The sequence below is a fragment of the Henckelia pumila genome, chromosome 4, assembly GCF_033568475.1.
Source record: "Henckelia pumila isolate YLH828 chromosome 4, ASM3356847v2, whole genome shotgun sequence".
Taxonomy (NCBI): Eukaryota; Viridiplantae; Streptophyta; class Magnoliopsida; order Lamiales; family Gesneriaceae; genus Henckelia; species Henckelia pumila.
Window position 1 is genome coordinate 69,944,207 of NC_133123.1, and position 18,626 is coordinate 69,962,832.

The 18,626-nt window shown below is 38.7% G+C and overlaps 2 protein-coding genes across 3 annotated transcripts; one reads left to right on the plus strand and one right to left on the minus strand.

Moving 5' to 3' along the window:
- Window positions 1-1,756: 1,756 nt before the first annotated feature.
- Window positions 1,757-5,801, minus strand: LOC140863553 (uncharacterized). Of its 2 annotated transcripts, none has more exons than XM_073267058.1 (3): window positions 5,356-5,801; window positions 2,781-2,893; window positions 1,757-2,361 (listed from the first exon to the last, which is right to left on the minus strand). In XM_073267058.1, exons 2-3 carry the CDS (start codon window positions 2,883-2,885, stop codon window positions 1,909-1,911), a joined length of 558 nt encoding a protein of 185 aa, XP_073123159.1. In that variant the 5' UTR covers window positions 2,886-2,893; window positions 5,356-5,801; the 3' UTR covers window positions 1,757-1,908. The 2 variants fall into 2 exon arrangements, with proteins under 2 accessions (XP_073123159.1, XP_073123160.1); XM_073267059.1 differs by having other exon boundaries at window positions 3,285-5,801.
- Window positions 5,802-8,306: 2,505 nt separating this feature from the next.
- Window positions 8,307-8,742, plus strand: LOC140861180 (uncharacterized mitochondrial protein AtMg00300-like). Its single transcript, XM_073264189.1, has 2 exons — window positions 8,307-8,651; window positions 8,707-8,742. The coding sequence occupies exons 1-2, from the start codon at window positions 8,307-8,309 to the stop codon at window positions 8,740-8,742; spliced, it is 381 nt and encodes a 126-aa protein (XP_073120290.1).
- Window positions 8,743-18,626: the final 9,884 nt, after the last annotated feature.

The following is an 18,626-nucleotide window of genomic DNA, read 5'->3' on the forward strand; positions in this document are numbered from 1 at the left end:
TTTTTTATTAAAAGCCAATTATAAAATATTTTTCAATTTATGAAACATATTATTATTTTATCTTTTTATCATTATTTTATTAAAGTCATTACGTGTTTCTAACTTCTCATTAAACATGTATTCATAAATAATGATTTAAATATCTAAAAGTATCAAAATATTGAACCAAAATGATAAGTCATGCATATTACTTTTTCGATTTAGGATTATATAACCACATTATTTTTTTTTTATTTTATTACAAATTGTGCAATACATCTTTTCGAAAAATTTAGATTTTGATTCGATACTATATAACACTAAATCGAAAAGCAATATGATTAAACTTATCATTTTAGTTCAATATTTTGGTACTTTTAGGTATTTAAATTCTTGTTTATAAATGCATGTTTAATAGAGAAGTTTGAAACGCGAAGTGAGTTTAAAAATAATTAAGAAAAATAAAGTAATATATTTTTTTAGAAAAATATTAATTAATAATAATAAATTTAAAATAAAAATTAATAAAACAAAAAATGTTTGGTAAATACCTTATAATTGGATCTTAATAAAAATTATACATTATGAGTTGAATAGATTTAATATTATACTATCAAAGGATCAAATATGTATTTCTAATATTTGGTGCAAAATAGAATCAAAGTTTGTCCAGTCGCATGAGTAACGTGTGTGCAACAATCACTCACATAAAGGAGCACATGTCCTAATTTTATAAAAGATCAGAGTTGAAAAATTAAAATTTCATAGGAAAGAAGTGTTCATTTTCAATAATTCATAGGAATATTTGGTGCAAATAACTCTAAAAAAACGAACTAATTTCGATTGAAATTTGACCAAACAAACCAAAAGATTTGTTATTATGGATTTAAAGCTTTAAATAATTCTATTCTGGATTGCTCAGCCTTGAATCTCATCATAGAAGACTGCAAACTTCTCGCTCGAGATGTTTCATCTTGTACTTTTGTTTTTGCCAGACGATCAGCGAATAAGGTTGTCCATGCTTTAATTAGGGAGACTGCTTCTATGCCCGATCTAGTAGGTAGCTTTGTTCCCTCTCCTACTGTTATTTCGAAAGCTATTATACTGCACTTGACTTATTAATATATGTTTCTCCTTTTGCGTAAAAAAAAAATTAAAATCTTAAATATTTTATTGGCTCGAAATCAATCCTGAAGCCTATGCTTCAGAGGACCTTTAAGGTCATCCTTCACTTTTCTCAAAATTAATTAATTAATGACATTTGAGCACACGCATTGTATATATGACGTAGTATTTGAGGAAAAATATGTTTTGTGTTTTTCAAAATTTTTATTTCCTGCCTGCAAAACTTTCTTTCAAAAAAATCAATGCACTTGAAATACTTTTTACACCAAAAGCTTTCCGGATTGCAGACAACGAACCAGTAATCTCTTGCATTCAAACTCTCGAATCAAAGCTTTCCGGATTCCAAGCATCTCACTGCAAGCGTTCAGCTAATGGTGTTGCTCATCTCTTGGCCTCGCTTGGACTTCATGGAAGTATGAAATTCACTGATTGTAATCCTTTGTCTATTAACAAACTTGTAAACCGAGACCTCTTTGGTTCTTAATGGATCCATGATCGAGCCCTGAGTTGGGTGGTGTAGATTATTTTACTGCAAGTGACGTGCTTACTTCATTCTTGTAAATTGTAATAGACTGCAGACATTTTTTTTTACAATATTAATCTTTGAGAATTGGTGGAATCCAACTAATAGTTCCCATATCACATCCCCTCATTTTGATATTAGGGAAATTTTGTTATATATTGGCCAAGGTCACATAAAAATATGCATCTCCCAGAAGCGAGAAAAGTGGCTGTTCACCTCAAGTGAAAACAAAAGTTAAAAATTTCTCCTAAAAAATCTACAACGAAACACTAAAAGAGGTATCAATCAAGGTAAACTTTAATGTCAATGCCATTGTCAATGAGGGACTGAACTACTGCTCTGATCTTCCCTTCAAACTTGTCTCTCTCCCTAGGAGTATATGTTGCTGTGTATACATCAGCTTCTCTAGCTCTATCAGCCAAAATCCGACCAATAGCCAAACAAGCAGGTATATCTGATCGTGATTTAAGCACAGCCTTGATATCATTCGAATTTGTACCGGCCACAGCAACTTGTTTGCACGTTACCCTGTGGGTGAGTGAAGCAGAGACAAAGCGTTTCGAAATGAAGACGTCCAGGGTAAATGGCTCCATAAAAGCAACAGTACGTTGCTTGAAAGATATGTGCTTGGTTGGATTCTTGGACTTCTTTCCCTTTTGGTAAGTATACGGCCGGCTATTATCATCGTCGAGAAAATCTTCAACACCAAAGAAGCTTCTAGGTGCAAGGCAAGGCTGTAACAGCACAGAGAAGCATTTTTTTATGGCCCCGTTTGGTATCAAAAGCCATCAAAAGCCAGACTTTAAAAGCACTTTTTTTTTTTAAAAAAAAAAGTCTTTTTTTAGTTAATAAAGTGTTTGGATGGCAAAATAAGTGCTTAAAAAAGTGCTTTTTAAGTCAAAATTAAAGTTTTTTCAAAAGCAAAAAATTATAGCTTAAAAAGCACCTTTTTTAAAGAATATCTACCAAATCCAAACGGGCTTTATATCTCAAATGTCATGACAAAATGTTGATGGATGAACATTTGATGCATCTGAACAAAGGGAGGAAAATCACACTCACCAGTCACCAACACCTAGTTCATAAATGAAAATTCACACTATTCTATTCAGTTCCGGAATTCTGACGATAATTAATGAAACCATAAGTTTACCTGACCACTGTGAAAACCATGAATCTGTGCACATGATAAAGGCCACATTTCACCTCTTCCTTTTGTATGACCACATAACTTGCGGCATATAACTCTCAGCATCATGAAACAACCTAAACAAAAGCAAGAATCCTTGTATCCTCGTGAACAACTTCAAGAATCATAGACTACAACTAAAGAAACCAATACAAAGAATTTAAATCACTCAAAACTTCTACCAGATAAAATTTCAACCACCTTTTGCGGATCACTGAATTTGAAAGCACAACAATGAGCATCCGATTCTTGAGCTAAAATGGATTGACAAAACGATAACGACTTCTCGTGTGACATAGGAACATTTTATAAAAGCAGAAACATAAAAAAAATGCCTTAAGCAATGACTCGAGCAGGTTGCGTGCATACAAATTTTTTCTCTCCATTTGATCCAAAACTCGCTACGACCATCAAGTGAACTTCCATTAAAAGAACCCGTAACACAAACCTACTGAAAATCCAAAGTACCTGTAGCTGATCGATGCACCAATCATCTCTCCTCTGTGTACGAAAGAGATGAATAGGAGCAGTGCCGTGTGCATGCAAATATAACTTCTTCCATATGAATTCAAACCTCGACCCATTCTAAAATCAGGCCCCATTTTTTTTTTAATATTGGCCCGTTTATGAACCTTATTCACAAGTAATCAATTGATACACTTCAACATTTTGTGTACATAACATTATTTCCAATTAAATTGATTGCTTGTATATACACAGTGTTATACATGAGATTATATGTATTTTTTATTTAAAATCTCGCCAACTGGATTTTGATCAATTTTTGCTATATTTTGACATACATTTTCTAATTACTTTTCAACTCCTCTTCCACTATTGAAAAGAGAATGAATGTTAATATAACAGAGTGTTGTACAGGGATTACAGATCTTCTCTTCAAAATCTTGTCAACTGGATTCTAATCAAATTTATCACGATATTTTGAGTTATATTTTCTAATTATTTCTCTATTCCTAGCTCATAATTGAAGAGAGGCCTTATTTAGGGATGTAAATGAGCCGAGACGAGACGAGCCTTATCAGGCTCGGACTCGGCTCGTTTGACATAAACAAAGGCAGCTTGACTCGAGCTCGGTACGAGCTTTTATCATAGGGCTCGGGCTCGGGCTCGGCTCGTTTAGTATATATAAATAGGCTCGGACTCGGCTCAATCTCGGCTCGTTTATCGTATAAAACGAGCCTAGCTCGAGTTTGGCTCGTTAAGCGAGCTCGTTAGCGAGCTCGCTAATGAGCTCATATTCTGGCTCGTTAAGTGGGCTCGTTTTCGAGCTCATCAAGCGTAAATTTAATAAAATATATCTCTATAAATTAATTATAAACTGAAATTAAAGTTTTCTTACATAAAAATAAAAATGGCAAACCTAATAACAAAAAAAACATCCCAAAATATTATATCAAACTTCCAAATACCAAACATAAAATCCTCATCTAAAATCTCACTAGTCACAACAAAGTAAGAAGAAACCATAAAATTTATCATCAAATATCCATCATATGCCAACAGTCCAATACGACGATATACAATACATAACATCATGACAGTAATTTCACTCTCGAAATCAATCAATCCTAATACTTCAACTTTTTAATAATTCCATAGACCAGAGACAATGCAGAATTAGAAAAACAATTAGAAAAAGAACTGCAAAAGCATATCCAATAAAGAACTTGTTTGGATTTTTCAGACTTCTTTTTTAAAATGATTTTTTAAACTCTAATTTTGGGCTTTTGAAAAAGATCTAAATTTGACTTTAAAAAGTGTTTTTCAAAGCACTTAAATTACCATCCAAACACCTTGAAAACTGAAAAAACATTTTTTTTTAAAAGTGTCTTTCTTGCGTGACTTTTGATACCAAACGGGGCCAAAAACTATCCTGAAAAGTCCGCTTCTCTGTTTTCTCAGAGAAGCAAATCAAGATCCTTCCCATTTCAAAACACAAAAATTTTCAACACACCATTTACAGTTCAAATAATTAATTTGAACCAAGATATCACCAAGCATCAAACCATGATGCTTATAACTAGAGGCATGCTAAATTTCATCAGCATAGTAAGTTACACGAGTTTCTTAAAGCCTGAGCAACACACACCTTATCAAACAAAGAAGCACCAACAATTCAAATCCAAGAAACAAAATGCACCAATAATGATACATCCAAACTATGTATCAGCACACTCGTCAACATAAATTTACAAAAAAATAAAATAAAAATGCACAAACTGCAAAATTAAAGAATTCAAAGCCAAATAAAATCAATCTCTGGCGCAATAAAGAGGAACAATAAAACAAAATTCAATAGACTGTAAAAAACAAATACATTAACACATCAAGAAAACAGCATATTCCTTGTTACAATTTTATGGCAGCTGACACTAGGATATGGGAAGAGGAACCCCAAAGGAGGAGGATGTAAACATGAGAAAAAGAGAAAGTATTAACATAAAGGACAAATTTTCAGAGTTTTTTTAATACAGTAATTGGAAATTAGCGCGACACTTCATAAGTGTTGATTTCTTACCCGGTCTTCTTTCGCCGCGCCTACGGACGGAGAAAGAAGAGTTTTCCGACGATGCTACGGCAGAGGCTGTCGAGGCGGCGAAGCTAGAGCAGATGCAAGAGGTTTTAAAAGAAAGAATATTTTAGAGGCTTGAAGCCATTTTCTTGGATGGGCAAATTATATATTTGGGCTTGTAGCGGCACCACGGCGGAGAAGCTCAAAACGCAGTTGAAAAAAGCTGAAACAACCAAGAATTAACCGATAACATCGCAACAACTCGATGAACGCGATTTGGGCAGAAACAACCATCAAAACCAGCGATCCCTGGCTGAAATCGAATCTACCGATGTAAGAACAAAACCCTCAAACAGATTGATGTTTACACAACGAATGAAGGATCTATGAGCCACATACTGCAGGTGCGCTGAGGGAGACGAAGGGCGATTTGCTTTGACTCGAGGTTTCTAAACAACAAGCGACTGCGAAAGTTGGTTTTTAAAAGTAAACTAAAAATTAAAAATAAAATAATTTTGTGTTTGAATAAATATATTAAAAATATTATTTGAAAGTTGAGTTTTAAAAAAAATATTTGAAAAGTTATAAATATAAGTTTTTTAAAAAATATTTATTTTGATTTAAATAAATGATTTTAAAAAAAGCTTAGAATTTATCAAAAAAACATTTGAACAATTTTTTTCAAAAATATATATATATATATTTTTAATGTTTATTGAAACCAAACGAGTTCAAAAGTGACTGGGTTCGGGATAGGTTTTCATTTATTTTATTATTTCTTTCCTTCAATTCATATATGTGTGTATATAAATGTACTATGTTAATAGGGTGATTACTTTAAATTTTTTTTAACAAAGAAAACAGATTTCATTAACTAGATACAAGATTTTTATGTACAGGGATAGACAAAAATAATGGAATCTAATCACTAAACACCACATTTACGTGAGCATGCAAGCCATGTCTTGCAACTTGCAAGTGTGTGTCTCACCTGATTTGCCTTTCGCAGACAGAAACATACTGTATCACCCAACAATTGTGAGCAGAGTTGGTGAATAACTATAGAAAGAGGCGCATCCAATGCATACACAGATGGGCTAGAAATAGCTTGTATAGCAGTTTGGGTGTCACTTTCCAGTATACATTTGTGCCAAGGCATATGAGAAGCGACCCTAACTCCCTCTCGAATCGCAAACAATTCGACAATGTGAGGAGAAAACCTACCCGTAAAGCATTGTATTTTCGCATAAAAAAACGTGACTAGAATGTTGGCAAGTGGACAAGTGGACCGTGTGCAATGTTTCATGAATGTAGACAAGCCATGTGACAAGCTGTACTGTGCCAAATACAATTCATAATTGAATTGTATTCTCGCATTCAGACGGAAATATGCATCTATAAATAGATGCATTTGGCATCAGTTCATAGCATCCCATTCTCAAGCAAATCATCCGAGCTTGAGTTTCTTCCTTTTCCTTAATTATTTATATATATATTTGTGAGATATGTTTTCTCTTATATTAAGAGAGTGAATGTTTTTTTGGAAAGACAAAGAGAGGTTGCAATTCTCCAAATATTATAGTAGAATCTTTTGGTCTTGCCCGTGGTTTTTACCCTAATAATTTTTGGGGGTTTTCCACGTAAATCTTGGTTTCTATTATTCTTCAATTTTCATAGTTTTAATCTCGTAATGGCGCACCTGCTGGGACCACAAGTGGTATCAAAACCTTGGCATAAAATTTCTTAAAATTCTGAGTATGCTCTGTGGTTGCAGCTTTGACTGATCTTCCAAGTTAGAAAAGATTTTTTGAAGATCTTATAAGGCAAGATTCTTGTAGTCAAGATGTCGGCAAAATACGAGATAGAAAAGTTCAATGAAAGCAATTTTTTGTTGTAGAAATTGAAGGTGCAAGCAATTCTAACAAAAGAGCGTTTCTTGGCAGCTATTGGAGATAGACCGACGGACATCACGGATGATCAAAAGTGGAAATGAATCACAATGTTGTTGCCAATTTGCACTTGGCTATAACGGATGAAGTTTTGTCAAGTATCTTTGAAATAAAAAGCGCAAAAGTTATTTGGGATACTTTGGCAAAACTGTACGAGGTAAAGTCACTACACAACAAAATTTTCCTAAAGAGAAAACTTTATACTCTTTGGATGGCGGAATTCTCATCGATGACTGACCATATCAACACATTGAATACTCTATTTTCCCGACTCACGTCTATGGGGCATAAAATAGAGGAAAAAGAACGTGCGGAGCTTCTACTTCAAAGTTTACCAGATTCATATGATCAACTCATCATCAATGTTACCAACAATGTAATTTCGGATAATTTAAATTTTGACGACGTCTTAACTGCGGCTCTTGGAGAAGAGAGTCGTCGAAAGAACAAGGAAGATAGGTTGGAAACGTCGAAGCAAGCAGATGCTTTACCGATGACGAGAGGAAGATTGACGGAGCGTAACTCAGTGGGAGCCACAGATATGGTAGATCCAACTTAAGAAGTAAGAAGAAGAATATTTACTGCTTTAAATATGGCGGTAAATGGCACTTCAAGAGAGAGTGTACGAAGAGAATCGAAAAGATATCTCAAGGAAATGTGGCCAGTACTTCAGGCGGTGGAGAAATATTATTCAGCGAAGCAGCAACAGTTGCGGAAGGCAGACACAAATTTTGTGATGCATGGATTATGGATTCAAGAGCGACGTGGCATATGACGTCAAGGAGAGAATGGTTCGATCAGTATGAACCAGTCTCAGGAGGATATGTATTCATGAGAAATAATCATGTCTTGGAAATCGCTGGAGTCGGTACCATTAAAATCAAAATTTTTGATGGTACTATTCGCACCATACAAGAGGTACGACATGTGAAGGACCTGACAAAGAATCTTTTGTCTTTGGGGCAATTGGATGATATTGGGTGCAAAACTCGTGTCGAGAATGGGATCATGAAGATTGTGAAAGGCGCGCCTGTGGTTATGAAGACGAAAAAAGTTGCTGCAAATCTGTTTGTATTATTGGGAGAAACACACAAAGAGGCGGAACTAGCTATTGCATCAATTGGTTTGGGTAAAGAATCAACAATGTTGTGGCATAGAAAGCTTGGGCATATGTCAGAACGAGGAATGAAGATTCTCTCAGAACGAAAGCTATTGTTGGGGCTTAAAAAAGTTATTCTACCCTTTTGTGAGCATTGTGTTACCAGTAAACAATACATATTAAAGTTTGGCACATCTACTGTCAAAAGCAAATGCATATTGGAGCTGATTCATTCTGATGTTTGGCAAGCACCGGTGTTATCCCTAGGAGGAGTGAGTATTTTGTCTCGTTTATTGATGATTTCTCTAGGAGATGTTGGGTGTATCCAATCAAGAAGAAGTGTGATGTTTTTGAAGTCTTCAAAGTTTTCAAAGTGCGAGTTGAACTTGATTCTGACAAGAAAATCAAGTGTTTGAGGACGGACAATGGAGGAGATTATACCAGTGATGAATTTGATGCATTCTGTCAGAATGAGGGTATCAAAAGATAGTTCACGATGGCTTACATGCCTCAGCAGAATGGAGTGGCGGAGCGGATGAACAGAACTTTGTTGGACAGAACAAGGGCCATGCAGAGTACTGCGGGTCTACCTAAGTCATTTTGGGCAGAAGCAGTCAAAACCGCTTCTTACATCATCAATTGTTATCCTTCAGTGGCAATTGATTTGAAGACTCCGATGGAGGAGTGGACTGGCAAACAAGCTGATTATTCTTGGCTACATACATTTGGAAGTCCGGTGTACGTTTTGTACAATGAGCAAGAAAGATCAAAGTTTGATTCCAAATCTAGAAAATGTATTTTCTTGGGTTATGCTGATAGAGTAAAAGGGTTTCGCTTGTGGGATTCTACTGTTCACAAGCTTATCATCAGCATAGATGTTATCTTCTAGGAAGATAAAGTGAAGGGAGACAAAGGCACACTGAATTCAAAAACTACTATAATTCAGGTGAAAAATAAGACAGACGAAGATCAAGTTTCTTGTGAAGCAGTACCAGAGCATGAGGAACAAGAACAAGTTGAGTCAGAGGTTTCCAAAGTGAGTCAGTCAACTCGAGAGAGAAGACCACCAGGTTGGCTTTCGGATTATGTCATTGAAAGCAACATTGAATATTGTATATTAACAGAGGATGTTGAGCCATCGAGTTTCCATGAGGCTATTCAAAGCTCGGATGTATCCCTATGGATGACAACGATACATGAAGAATTGGAAGCATTGGACAGGAACAAAACTTGGGATCTTGTTATACTACCACGAGGGGGAAAGCTATCGGTAACAGATGGGTCTAGATCAGGCGTGATGAAAATAACCAAGTGGAGCAGTATCGTGCAAGATTAGTTGTCAAAGGGTACGCTCAGAAAGAAGGTATTGACTTCAATGAGATATTTTCTCCTGTAGTTCGGCTTTCAATAGTCAGGGTAGTATTGAAATTGTGTGCGGTGTTTGACCTACATCTAGAACAACTAGATGTGAAAATGGCATTTCTTCATGGAGATCTTGAAGAAGAAATCTATATGCTCCAGCCAGAAAGTTTTGCACAAAAGAGCAAAGAGAACTTGGTTTTCAGGTTGAACAAATCTCTGTACGGTCTCAAACAGGCGCCGAGTTTCTGGTACAAGAGATTTGATTCCTATATCATGAGCCTTGGGTACAACAGACTCAGTGCAGACCCTTGTACATATTTCAAGAGGTCTGTTAATGATGATTATATCATTTTGTTGTTGTTTTATGTGGACGACATGTTGGTAGAAGGCCCCAACAAAGATCGGATCCAAGAATTGAAGGCACAGTTGGATAGGAAATTTGATATGAAGGACTTGAGACCAGCAAACAAGATTCTAGGGATGCAAGTTCACCGAGACAAAAGTAATAGGATGTGAGACCCCGTTTCTAATCTACTAATCTCGATTAATTAAACACAATCGAATACGAGAAGCCGCGAAAAAATGAATCAAATTTTTTTTTAAAAGAACACGCGCGCCCGCGCATGACACTCTGCCGGCCATGCGCGCCCGCGCGCAGCCCTCGGGCAGAAAACCCTTTGCTGCACAAGGAGGCGCGCCCGCGCATCAAAGTCGCATGCCCGCGCGTGCCTCTCGGGTTGCTGAAACCTGGACAAAAAATATTCACTCCACAAGCTCAAAACAACACTCCAAACAACCAAGGTTCCAACCATAGCTTAAACATGAAACCATAAGCTTGAAACACCAACAAAATGAGGTTAACAATACAAGTTCGACGACATAACTCGATCGACTAATCAAAACATTACAAGTCCAAAAGGTACAGCCCTACGACACACGGTGTCTCACTTCTATCATTCTCACCCCGAGCTAACCCAAACGACTCGGTCATGCTCCTGATCCTCCTGTTGCCAAGTACACATACAAACAAAGACAACAGCCGGATAAACCGGTTAAAAATATAATTTCTAAGTAAAAGAGACAGGCATACAATATCAGATAAACATCTCATAACGAAAAGTATCAATCAATAACAATTCAAAATGAGAATGAATGTATGCATGACTTAAAAAATCGGGACTATCAAATCAGATAATCGAAATATCAATCGGTATTCGGTTGAGATCCTGGGGCCAAGTCTTCACAACAACTCACCGACATACCCATTCGGGGTGGATGTCGTTCAACTCAACCCTAGACTTTAGAGCAACTATAAGAAGTATTCTGGCACTTGGAAAAACTCGAAATCCAAAGCCACTTCAATATAGCTCCCTAAAATGTTTATCTTCAAAACGAATCGAATAATCGGCTCAATATGAATGCAAGTGTAAACAATTAATCAATCAAGTTCACACAAGCAATTAACATGCAGTATGTGATTTTTGGGGCTCGAGAATCAATCAAACTTGAGTATTCAATCCCATTCAAGTTAATGTCATCTTTTACCTTTCAAGTCCGTCGAGGATTCAAATATGAAAATAACAACGAACTCAAATAAATGATCAATTGAATCACAACAAATCGAAACAAGGAAAACTCAATCAATATACCGTCTTCGATTCTCAATTCGATCAACTCCCAAGTTTGATCCAAACCCGAAACTCCAATCCAAATCTGAAAATGAAGATTATACGGATTCGGTGTCAATCCAACAACTCAAACAAACCCGGAATTGAACCAAACAAACAACTGATAAACCAAAACTCGATTTCGACAGCATAAAGGCTATAATCGTTCAAACCAAAAATCATCAACATCATCAAACCATTCTATACAATCCATATCAACTTCTCAACCAACAAATCAATCAAAATCCAACCAAAATCCAACACCCCATTTTCGAAATATACCTCAAAATTCATATAAAATCCAAACTTCGTTCTTTTTCCAAACAGACTTCGAATACACGATCTAAGCTAACTTAATAATAACATACTCGAAGATTATCAAATTCTAACAACCCAACAAAAATCAAAGTTCGAATATCGTAGCAAAAATTACGTCAGAACGAAGCCCTCGTTGCGGTGATCGTGAAACTCAACTCGGAACCAAAATCTGACGGTCGGATCGTCCGTATCAGACGGAAGAAAAGCTTGAGAAATCGTTGGCTATGGCTTCCTGTTCGGTACGTACGAATGGAGAGGGAGGAAGGAGAGGGAAATGAGTGATGGGAAAGGCAACTTGCCTTAGGATAATATATAAAATCCACATTTTGCATTCCGGTCCCTGAAACTCCCAATTTAATTCGATTCAATCCCGGCTCAATAAATCTCCAAAATAAATAATAATCAATTCCAATAATCACGAAAAGTAATTAATTTTAGGGCCTTACAATTCTCCCCCTCTAAGATTCGATTTCGTCCTCGAAATCTAACAGATCACAGACTGAACAAGAAAGAATCACACTGAAGACAAACTCACCTCAATCGAATAAATCTGGAAATCGATGCCTCATATCGGATTCGGTCTCCCAAGTTGCTTCCTCAACTCCGTGACGACTCCACTGAATCTTCACCAACGTAATCGACTTGTTCCTGAGCTGCTTCTCTTTTCTGTCAAGAATCTGAATCGGTCGCTCGAAGTAACTCAGAGTCTTATCAAGTTCGGCCTCGTCTGGCTGAAGAACATGCGACGAATCCGGATGATATTTCCGCAACATCGAAACGTGAAACACATCGTGGATGCCTGAAAGAGACGGAGGAAGAGCAATCCTATAGGCAAGATCGCCTATCTTCTCCAGAATCTCATACAGACCAATGAATCTTGGAGACAACTTTCCTCTTTTCCCGAATCTGACAGTGCCTCTGAATGGAAAAATCTTCAGAAACACACGGTCTCCCTGATCAAAAGACAGTTGTCTGCGTTTGACATTCGCATACTTGGCCTGTCGATCTTGGGCTGTCTTCATCCTGATTCGAATCAACTTCACTTGCTCGGCCATATCACGAATCATATCTGGACCCAACTCAGGTGATTTTGAAATCTCATCCCAAAATAACGGAGATCTGCACTTCCTCCCATACAAAGCTTCAAAAGGCGCCATGCCAATACTCGCTTGGAAGCTGTTACTGTACGAAAACTCCACTAGAGGCAAAGAATCCTGCCAACCTGAGCCAAAGTCAAGCACTACCGCGCGAAGCATATCCTCCAAAGTCTGGATCGTACGCTCGGACTGACCATCGGTCTGAGGGTGATACGCTGTGCTCAAGTTCAAACGAGTACCCAATGCCCCCTGTAGACTGTGCCAAAAGTGAGAAGTAAACCTCGGATCTCTGTCTGATACTATCGACTTTGGCACGCCGTGCAATCTCACAACCTCTCTCACATACAACTCGGCCATCTGATCATGACAGTATGTCATACGGTATGGAATGAAACAAGCAGATTTCGTCAACCGGTCAATCACTACCCAAATCGCATCACAACCTCTGACTGAACGCGGTAGCTTCGTGACAAAATCCATAGAGATATGATCCCACTTCCATTCCGGGACAGGTAAACTGTGCAATAATCCACCTGGTTTCTTCCTCTCGGCTTTCACTTGTTGACAATTCAGACAACGGGATACAAACCTCGTGACATCTCCTTTCAACTGCTTCCACTAGAACTGAGTCTTCAAGTCGTTATACATCTTCCGGCCTCCTGGATGAACACTGAACCTACTGCAATGCGCCTCTCGAAGAATACGCTATCTCAACTCAGAAATATCGGGTACAACAATATGGTTATTCATGAATAGCATATCATCCCTGACCTGAAACTCTGACTGATGACCTGATCGAACCTTCTGTTGGAAAACTGGCGTTCAGATCAATCACGATTGATACCCGGTGCAGCGGAAGTTTAAAAATTTTATTATGGAACAATTCCATAGTGTGGGTATCAACCGTTTAACGATTAAATTATAAGTGTGTGTAAAATTAAATAACAATTATTAAATTTTACCTTCAATCTCGAAGCGAGATTATTGGACTCCAACAGATTTCTCTGCTCTTGTTGTCTCTCCCAGGAACTGATGAACTCCTTCAATCAGGTCCACGAATGGAGGTTTAATCCCTCTGATAGATTGCACTAGAAAATCTATCAGAAGTTTTCTACGAAGAGAATAAACGAATTTGATTCGCTATTCCAGACTGCAATTCAAAATCACAGACCGGAATTTCTCACGCAGAGAAGGGAGGGGGGCGGCCGAATTTCTTTTGAGAGAGAGCTAGGGTTTTCGATTTTCTGTCTCTCAAATTACGACCAGTTGTTTTTAATTTCTGTACTGCAATAACTTATTTATAATGCAGGCCACTAACACCTTAGGGCCCATTAGTCATAAGTTGAGGCCCGACAAGCAAAGCCCGCATGTTCAGAAATTAATATAAAATTCATCGTGACTCCGATTGATGAACCGATTTCACCAATATGCACAGAAACCATTTCTGCACATTTTAAAGTCAAGATAAATTTTCCTGAATCCGAATTCAGTGATTTCCAAAAAATGTCCATCCCTATGTCATTTTAGGAAATCCTACTCCCTTACTCTTATTTAAGAAGTCCAACTTCTTTATTCATTAAATTTAACTCTTTAAATTTAACTATCTCAACGGGGATTAAAACTCCATTACACTGTGTGACCCTCAATGGTTCAGGGATACAGCTAGCCGTGGGCTCACAACTCCTTGTGACTCGGAACAACGATTTCCGACTTGCCCAACGAATCATGGTAAAGCGCCTAGCAACATCGCCCCATGATTCCCTAGGTATCACTGATAGTGCCTACAAGAACCAGTAGATTTTGGTTAGCGTACAGTACGGTCCCTTCATCCATATATCCCGATCGAATCAACAACCATTGGTATATCGAGAGTCGCTCAAGATTCGATAACTATGCAATACATCTTGAAGATCAAATTAGTGACATCGCATGTGCTACTAAGAAACCATTTCTTAAATCACATCAAGTACTCTGGCCAGAGATTCGTCACACTAATATCTCCTCAGATCGCATAGGATATCCACACTCGCAAGTATGTGGTGAATCCTTGACAACAATGCATCGACTCCTATATGTGTTGTAACTGTACCCAATCCCGACACCTGATGACCCCCATAGAGTCGGTAAACGAGTCAAAGCACAGTACTAGCATATAGAGTCTCCATGATGTTTCAAGTAGTAAGGACTAATGGTGTACAACCAAAACCGCGGACTTAATCCACTCGATAAGTGATAACCACTTGGAAAGTCCGGATAGGGTAGTTCGATTATTCATCCTATGAATATCCATTTTCATGCTTCGAACATCTCCATGTTCCCTACCAATGAAACATGGTACTCCGCATCGCAAATGCTAGTCTCAAACTCGAGCGATCCTTATCCTTATTATCGGACGGCTCAATCGACTAGGAACAGTTTAGAATATACAGTGACTATAAGATGTATTTCATGATAGACATCCCCATGTTCTACCACATCTTACATACACTATAGTATATTCAAGGTCTTTATCAAAACAACAATAGTATATCATAATATAACAATATGAAGAAAGATAAAGTCATTGCCATTAAAAAATGTAAATTATATTAAACAAAAGATTGTTTATACAAAGAGTCATCAAAGCCCATAGCCACAAGTTGGCTCACTGGGCACCCACTCTTTCACCTTCTCTATCAAACTCCGACTGCTCGGATCGGATCTCTGTGCCTCTCTGATCAATTGAAACAACTCTGGCTTGGCCTGAATCGCAAAAACTCTGATGAATCTCCTATCGGTCTCAAACTCCAAACCAGAAGTACAACAGTCTTCAATCAATTGAGAGACACCAATCGTAGCAAGAGATAAGGAACAAAGCTTCCGACTAAGAGCGTCTGCAGCTGCATTCGACTTTCCAGGATAATACTTGATCTCACAGTCGAAGTCCTTAAGCAAATCCATCAATCTCCTCTGTCTCATGTTAAGCTCGGACTGGGAAAACAAGTATTTCAGGCTCTTATGATCCGAAAATATCTCAAACGACTCGCCATAAAGATAATGGCGCCAGGTCTTCAAAGCAAACACAATCGCCGCAATCTCAAGGTCATGGATCGGATAACGAGTCTCGTGCGGCTTCAGTTGCCTCGAAGCATAAGCTATGACGTGCTTCCTCTGCATAAGAATGCATCCAAAACCACGGTGAGAAGCATCATAGTAAACGGAATAACCTCCCGTACCTGATGAAATAGACAAGATCGGAGCGCTGGTCAATCTCTTCTTCAACTAAACAAAACTGGCCTCGCACTCCTCGGACCAAACAAACGGTGCATTCTTCTGGGTCAACTGGGTAATCGGCTTTGCAATGGAAGGAAACCCTCGATAAAACGGCAATAATACCCTGCCAAACCCATGAAGCTTTGGATTTCTGGCACTGATGTCGGTCTCGGACAATTCATAACTGCCTCGATCTTACTGGGGTCAACATAAATTCCATCTCCTGATACAATATGGCCTAGAAAAACAACTCGGTCCAACCAAAACTCGCACTTCGATAGCTTAGCATACAACTGTTCGTCTTGCAAAACCTATAATACAATCCTCAAATGCTCTGCATGATCTGAACGGTTCTTCGAATAGATCAAAATATCGTCAATAAAGATAATGACGAACTCATCCAAATACCGCTGAAAGATACGATTCATCAGATCCATAAAAACTGCTGGAGCATTTGTCAAACCAAACGGCATGACTACGAACTCAAAATGCCCATATCTGGTTCTGAAAGCTGTCTTAGGCACATCCTCGTCGCGAACTTTCAGCTGATGATACCCTGATCTCAGATCTATCTTCGAATACACTGAAGAACCCTGCAGTAGATCAAAAAGATCATCGATCCTAGGTAGAAGATACTTTTTCTTGACCGTCACTTGATTCAACTGGCGATAGTCGATTGAGAGTCGCATAGAACCGTCTTTCTTCCTCACAAAGAGCACTGGAGCAACCCAAGGCAATACGCTAGGTCGGATGTATCCCTTGGCAATCAAATCTTCTAACTGATCCTTCAACTCCTTCAATTCTAACGGAGCCATTCGATAAGGTGCTTTCGAAATGGGTTGAGTACCTGGTGCAAGTTCGATATTGAATTCGATCTCTCGAATCGACGGCAAACCAGGAATCTCATCTGGAAACACATCCGGAAACTCGCTAACCACCGGTATCTTAGTCAACTCAGGACTAGACCTCTGCACATCTACTGCATAAATCAGGAATTTTTCTGCTCCTCTCTGAAGAAAACGAGACTTGGACAACGCAGAAATCAAAGGAATCCTGGATCGAGAACCCTTACCGAAAAACTTCCAATCATCTGCCATCTCAGGTCTGAAACGAACCACTTTCTGAAAGCAATCTACTGTCGCCCTATACTTGGTCAGAGCATCAATCCCGACAATACATTCAAAGTCAGATAATCCAAGTACAATGCAGTCAATCTCAATCGAATTCCCCTCGGATTCTAACACACACTTTCAGACCATTCTCACCGAAATAATTCCTCCACCCAAAGGTGAAGTGATAGAAACGACATCCAATAATGGCTCGACAAATAAATCATGCATCACGACAAATATTTTAGAAATAATACAGTGAGAAGCACCCGTATCAATCAAAACAAACGCAGGATAACCAAAGATCGAACAGTTACCTACTATCACTTCATTCGGAGCTGCATTGGCCTGATCCTCTGTCAGGGCAAACACCCTCGCCTGTTGTTGAGGAGGTTGGTTCTGATTCTGGTTACCTCCCTGACAAGACTGCTGCTGGGGCTGAAAAGAATGGAATGCAGAAGCTGATCTCTTGGGCTGAGCTGGCAGTCTAGAAGAACTGCCGCTCTGAGCTCTATCGGATCCTTGCTGAGGACAGACTCTAGCAAAATGACCCGGCTGCTGGCAGATATTGCAACTACCAAACACGCCTCGACACTGATCACTTGGGTGGCGTCCTCCACACTTGCTACACGATGCTCCTGAAGACCCTGAATTCTGCCCAGAACTGAACTGTCTAGAGCCACCGGAGTTCGATGAACTGCTCCCAGACTTCTTGAACTGTTTCCTCTTTGGTCTATACTGATCTCGCCTGTTTCTGCCACTGTTACCTCCCTCAACCCTCTGAAACTGATTCGATTGCTGAGAAGGTTGGTACTGATACTGGGATTGCTGAGGCTGAAACTGAACAGGCTGGTTCTGAAAAGATCTCTGCTGCTGCTGAGGAGCTACCTGATTTCCTCGCTGCATCAACAGTCCAGCTTCGGCTCCCTTTGCCTGATCCATAGCATATGCAAAGTTTTGGGTCTCCCGGTATTGACCAAGGTAAAGATCTCAGGATTCAAGCCATTGATGAAATGATCGTCTTTGGCTTCCTCGTGATCTGCAATGTGAGGAGCAAACCTCAAGAGACTGTCAAACTTACTCACGTACTCCTCGATACTCAGATTCCTATGCTTTAGATTCGCAAATTCGGCACCTTTTTCCTTTCGATACGAGACCGAAAAGAACCGCTTGTAGAACTCGGTCTTGAACAAACTCAAAGTGATAACGGTGCCTCGATTCTCATTGGACCTCTTGGTCGTGGTCCACCAATTCTTGGCAAACCCTGAAGCTGGTGAATGACTAACCTGATCCTGCGGTCATCGGTATAGTCGAGAAAATCAAAGAGCTGATCAATATCCTCTAGCCAACTCTCACAGTCAACGGAGTTCTCGGTGCCAGTCAAGGTAGGCGGTCAGAAAGATCGAAATCTCTTCAATAGAGTC

Bases quoted from the DNA above. Each gene is read 5' to 3' on its own strand.
- LOC140863553 (XM_073267058.1), bottom strand. From the start codon at position 2,885: ATGATGCTGAGAGTTATATGCCGCAAGTTATGTGGTCATACAAAAGGA. The intron at 2,362-2,780 runs GTAAACTTATGG...GTGCTGTTACAG, and splicing joins ATGGTTTTCACAGTGGTCAG to CCTTGCCTTGCACCTAGAAG.
- LOC140861180 (XM_073264189.1), top strand. From the start codon at position 8,307: ATGAAGATTGTGAAAGGCGCGCCTGTGGTTATGAAGACGAAAAAAGTT. The intron at 8,652-8,706 runs GTGTTATCCCTA...TGATTTCTCTAG, and splicing joins CTGATGTTTGGCAAGCACCG to GAGATGTTGGGTGTATCCAA.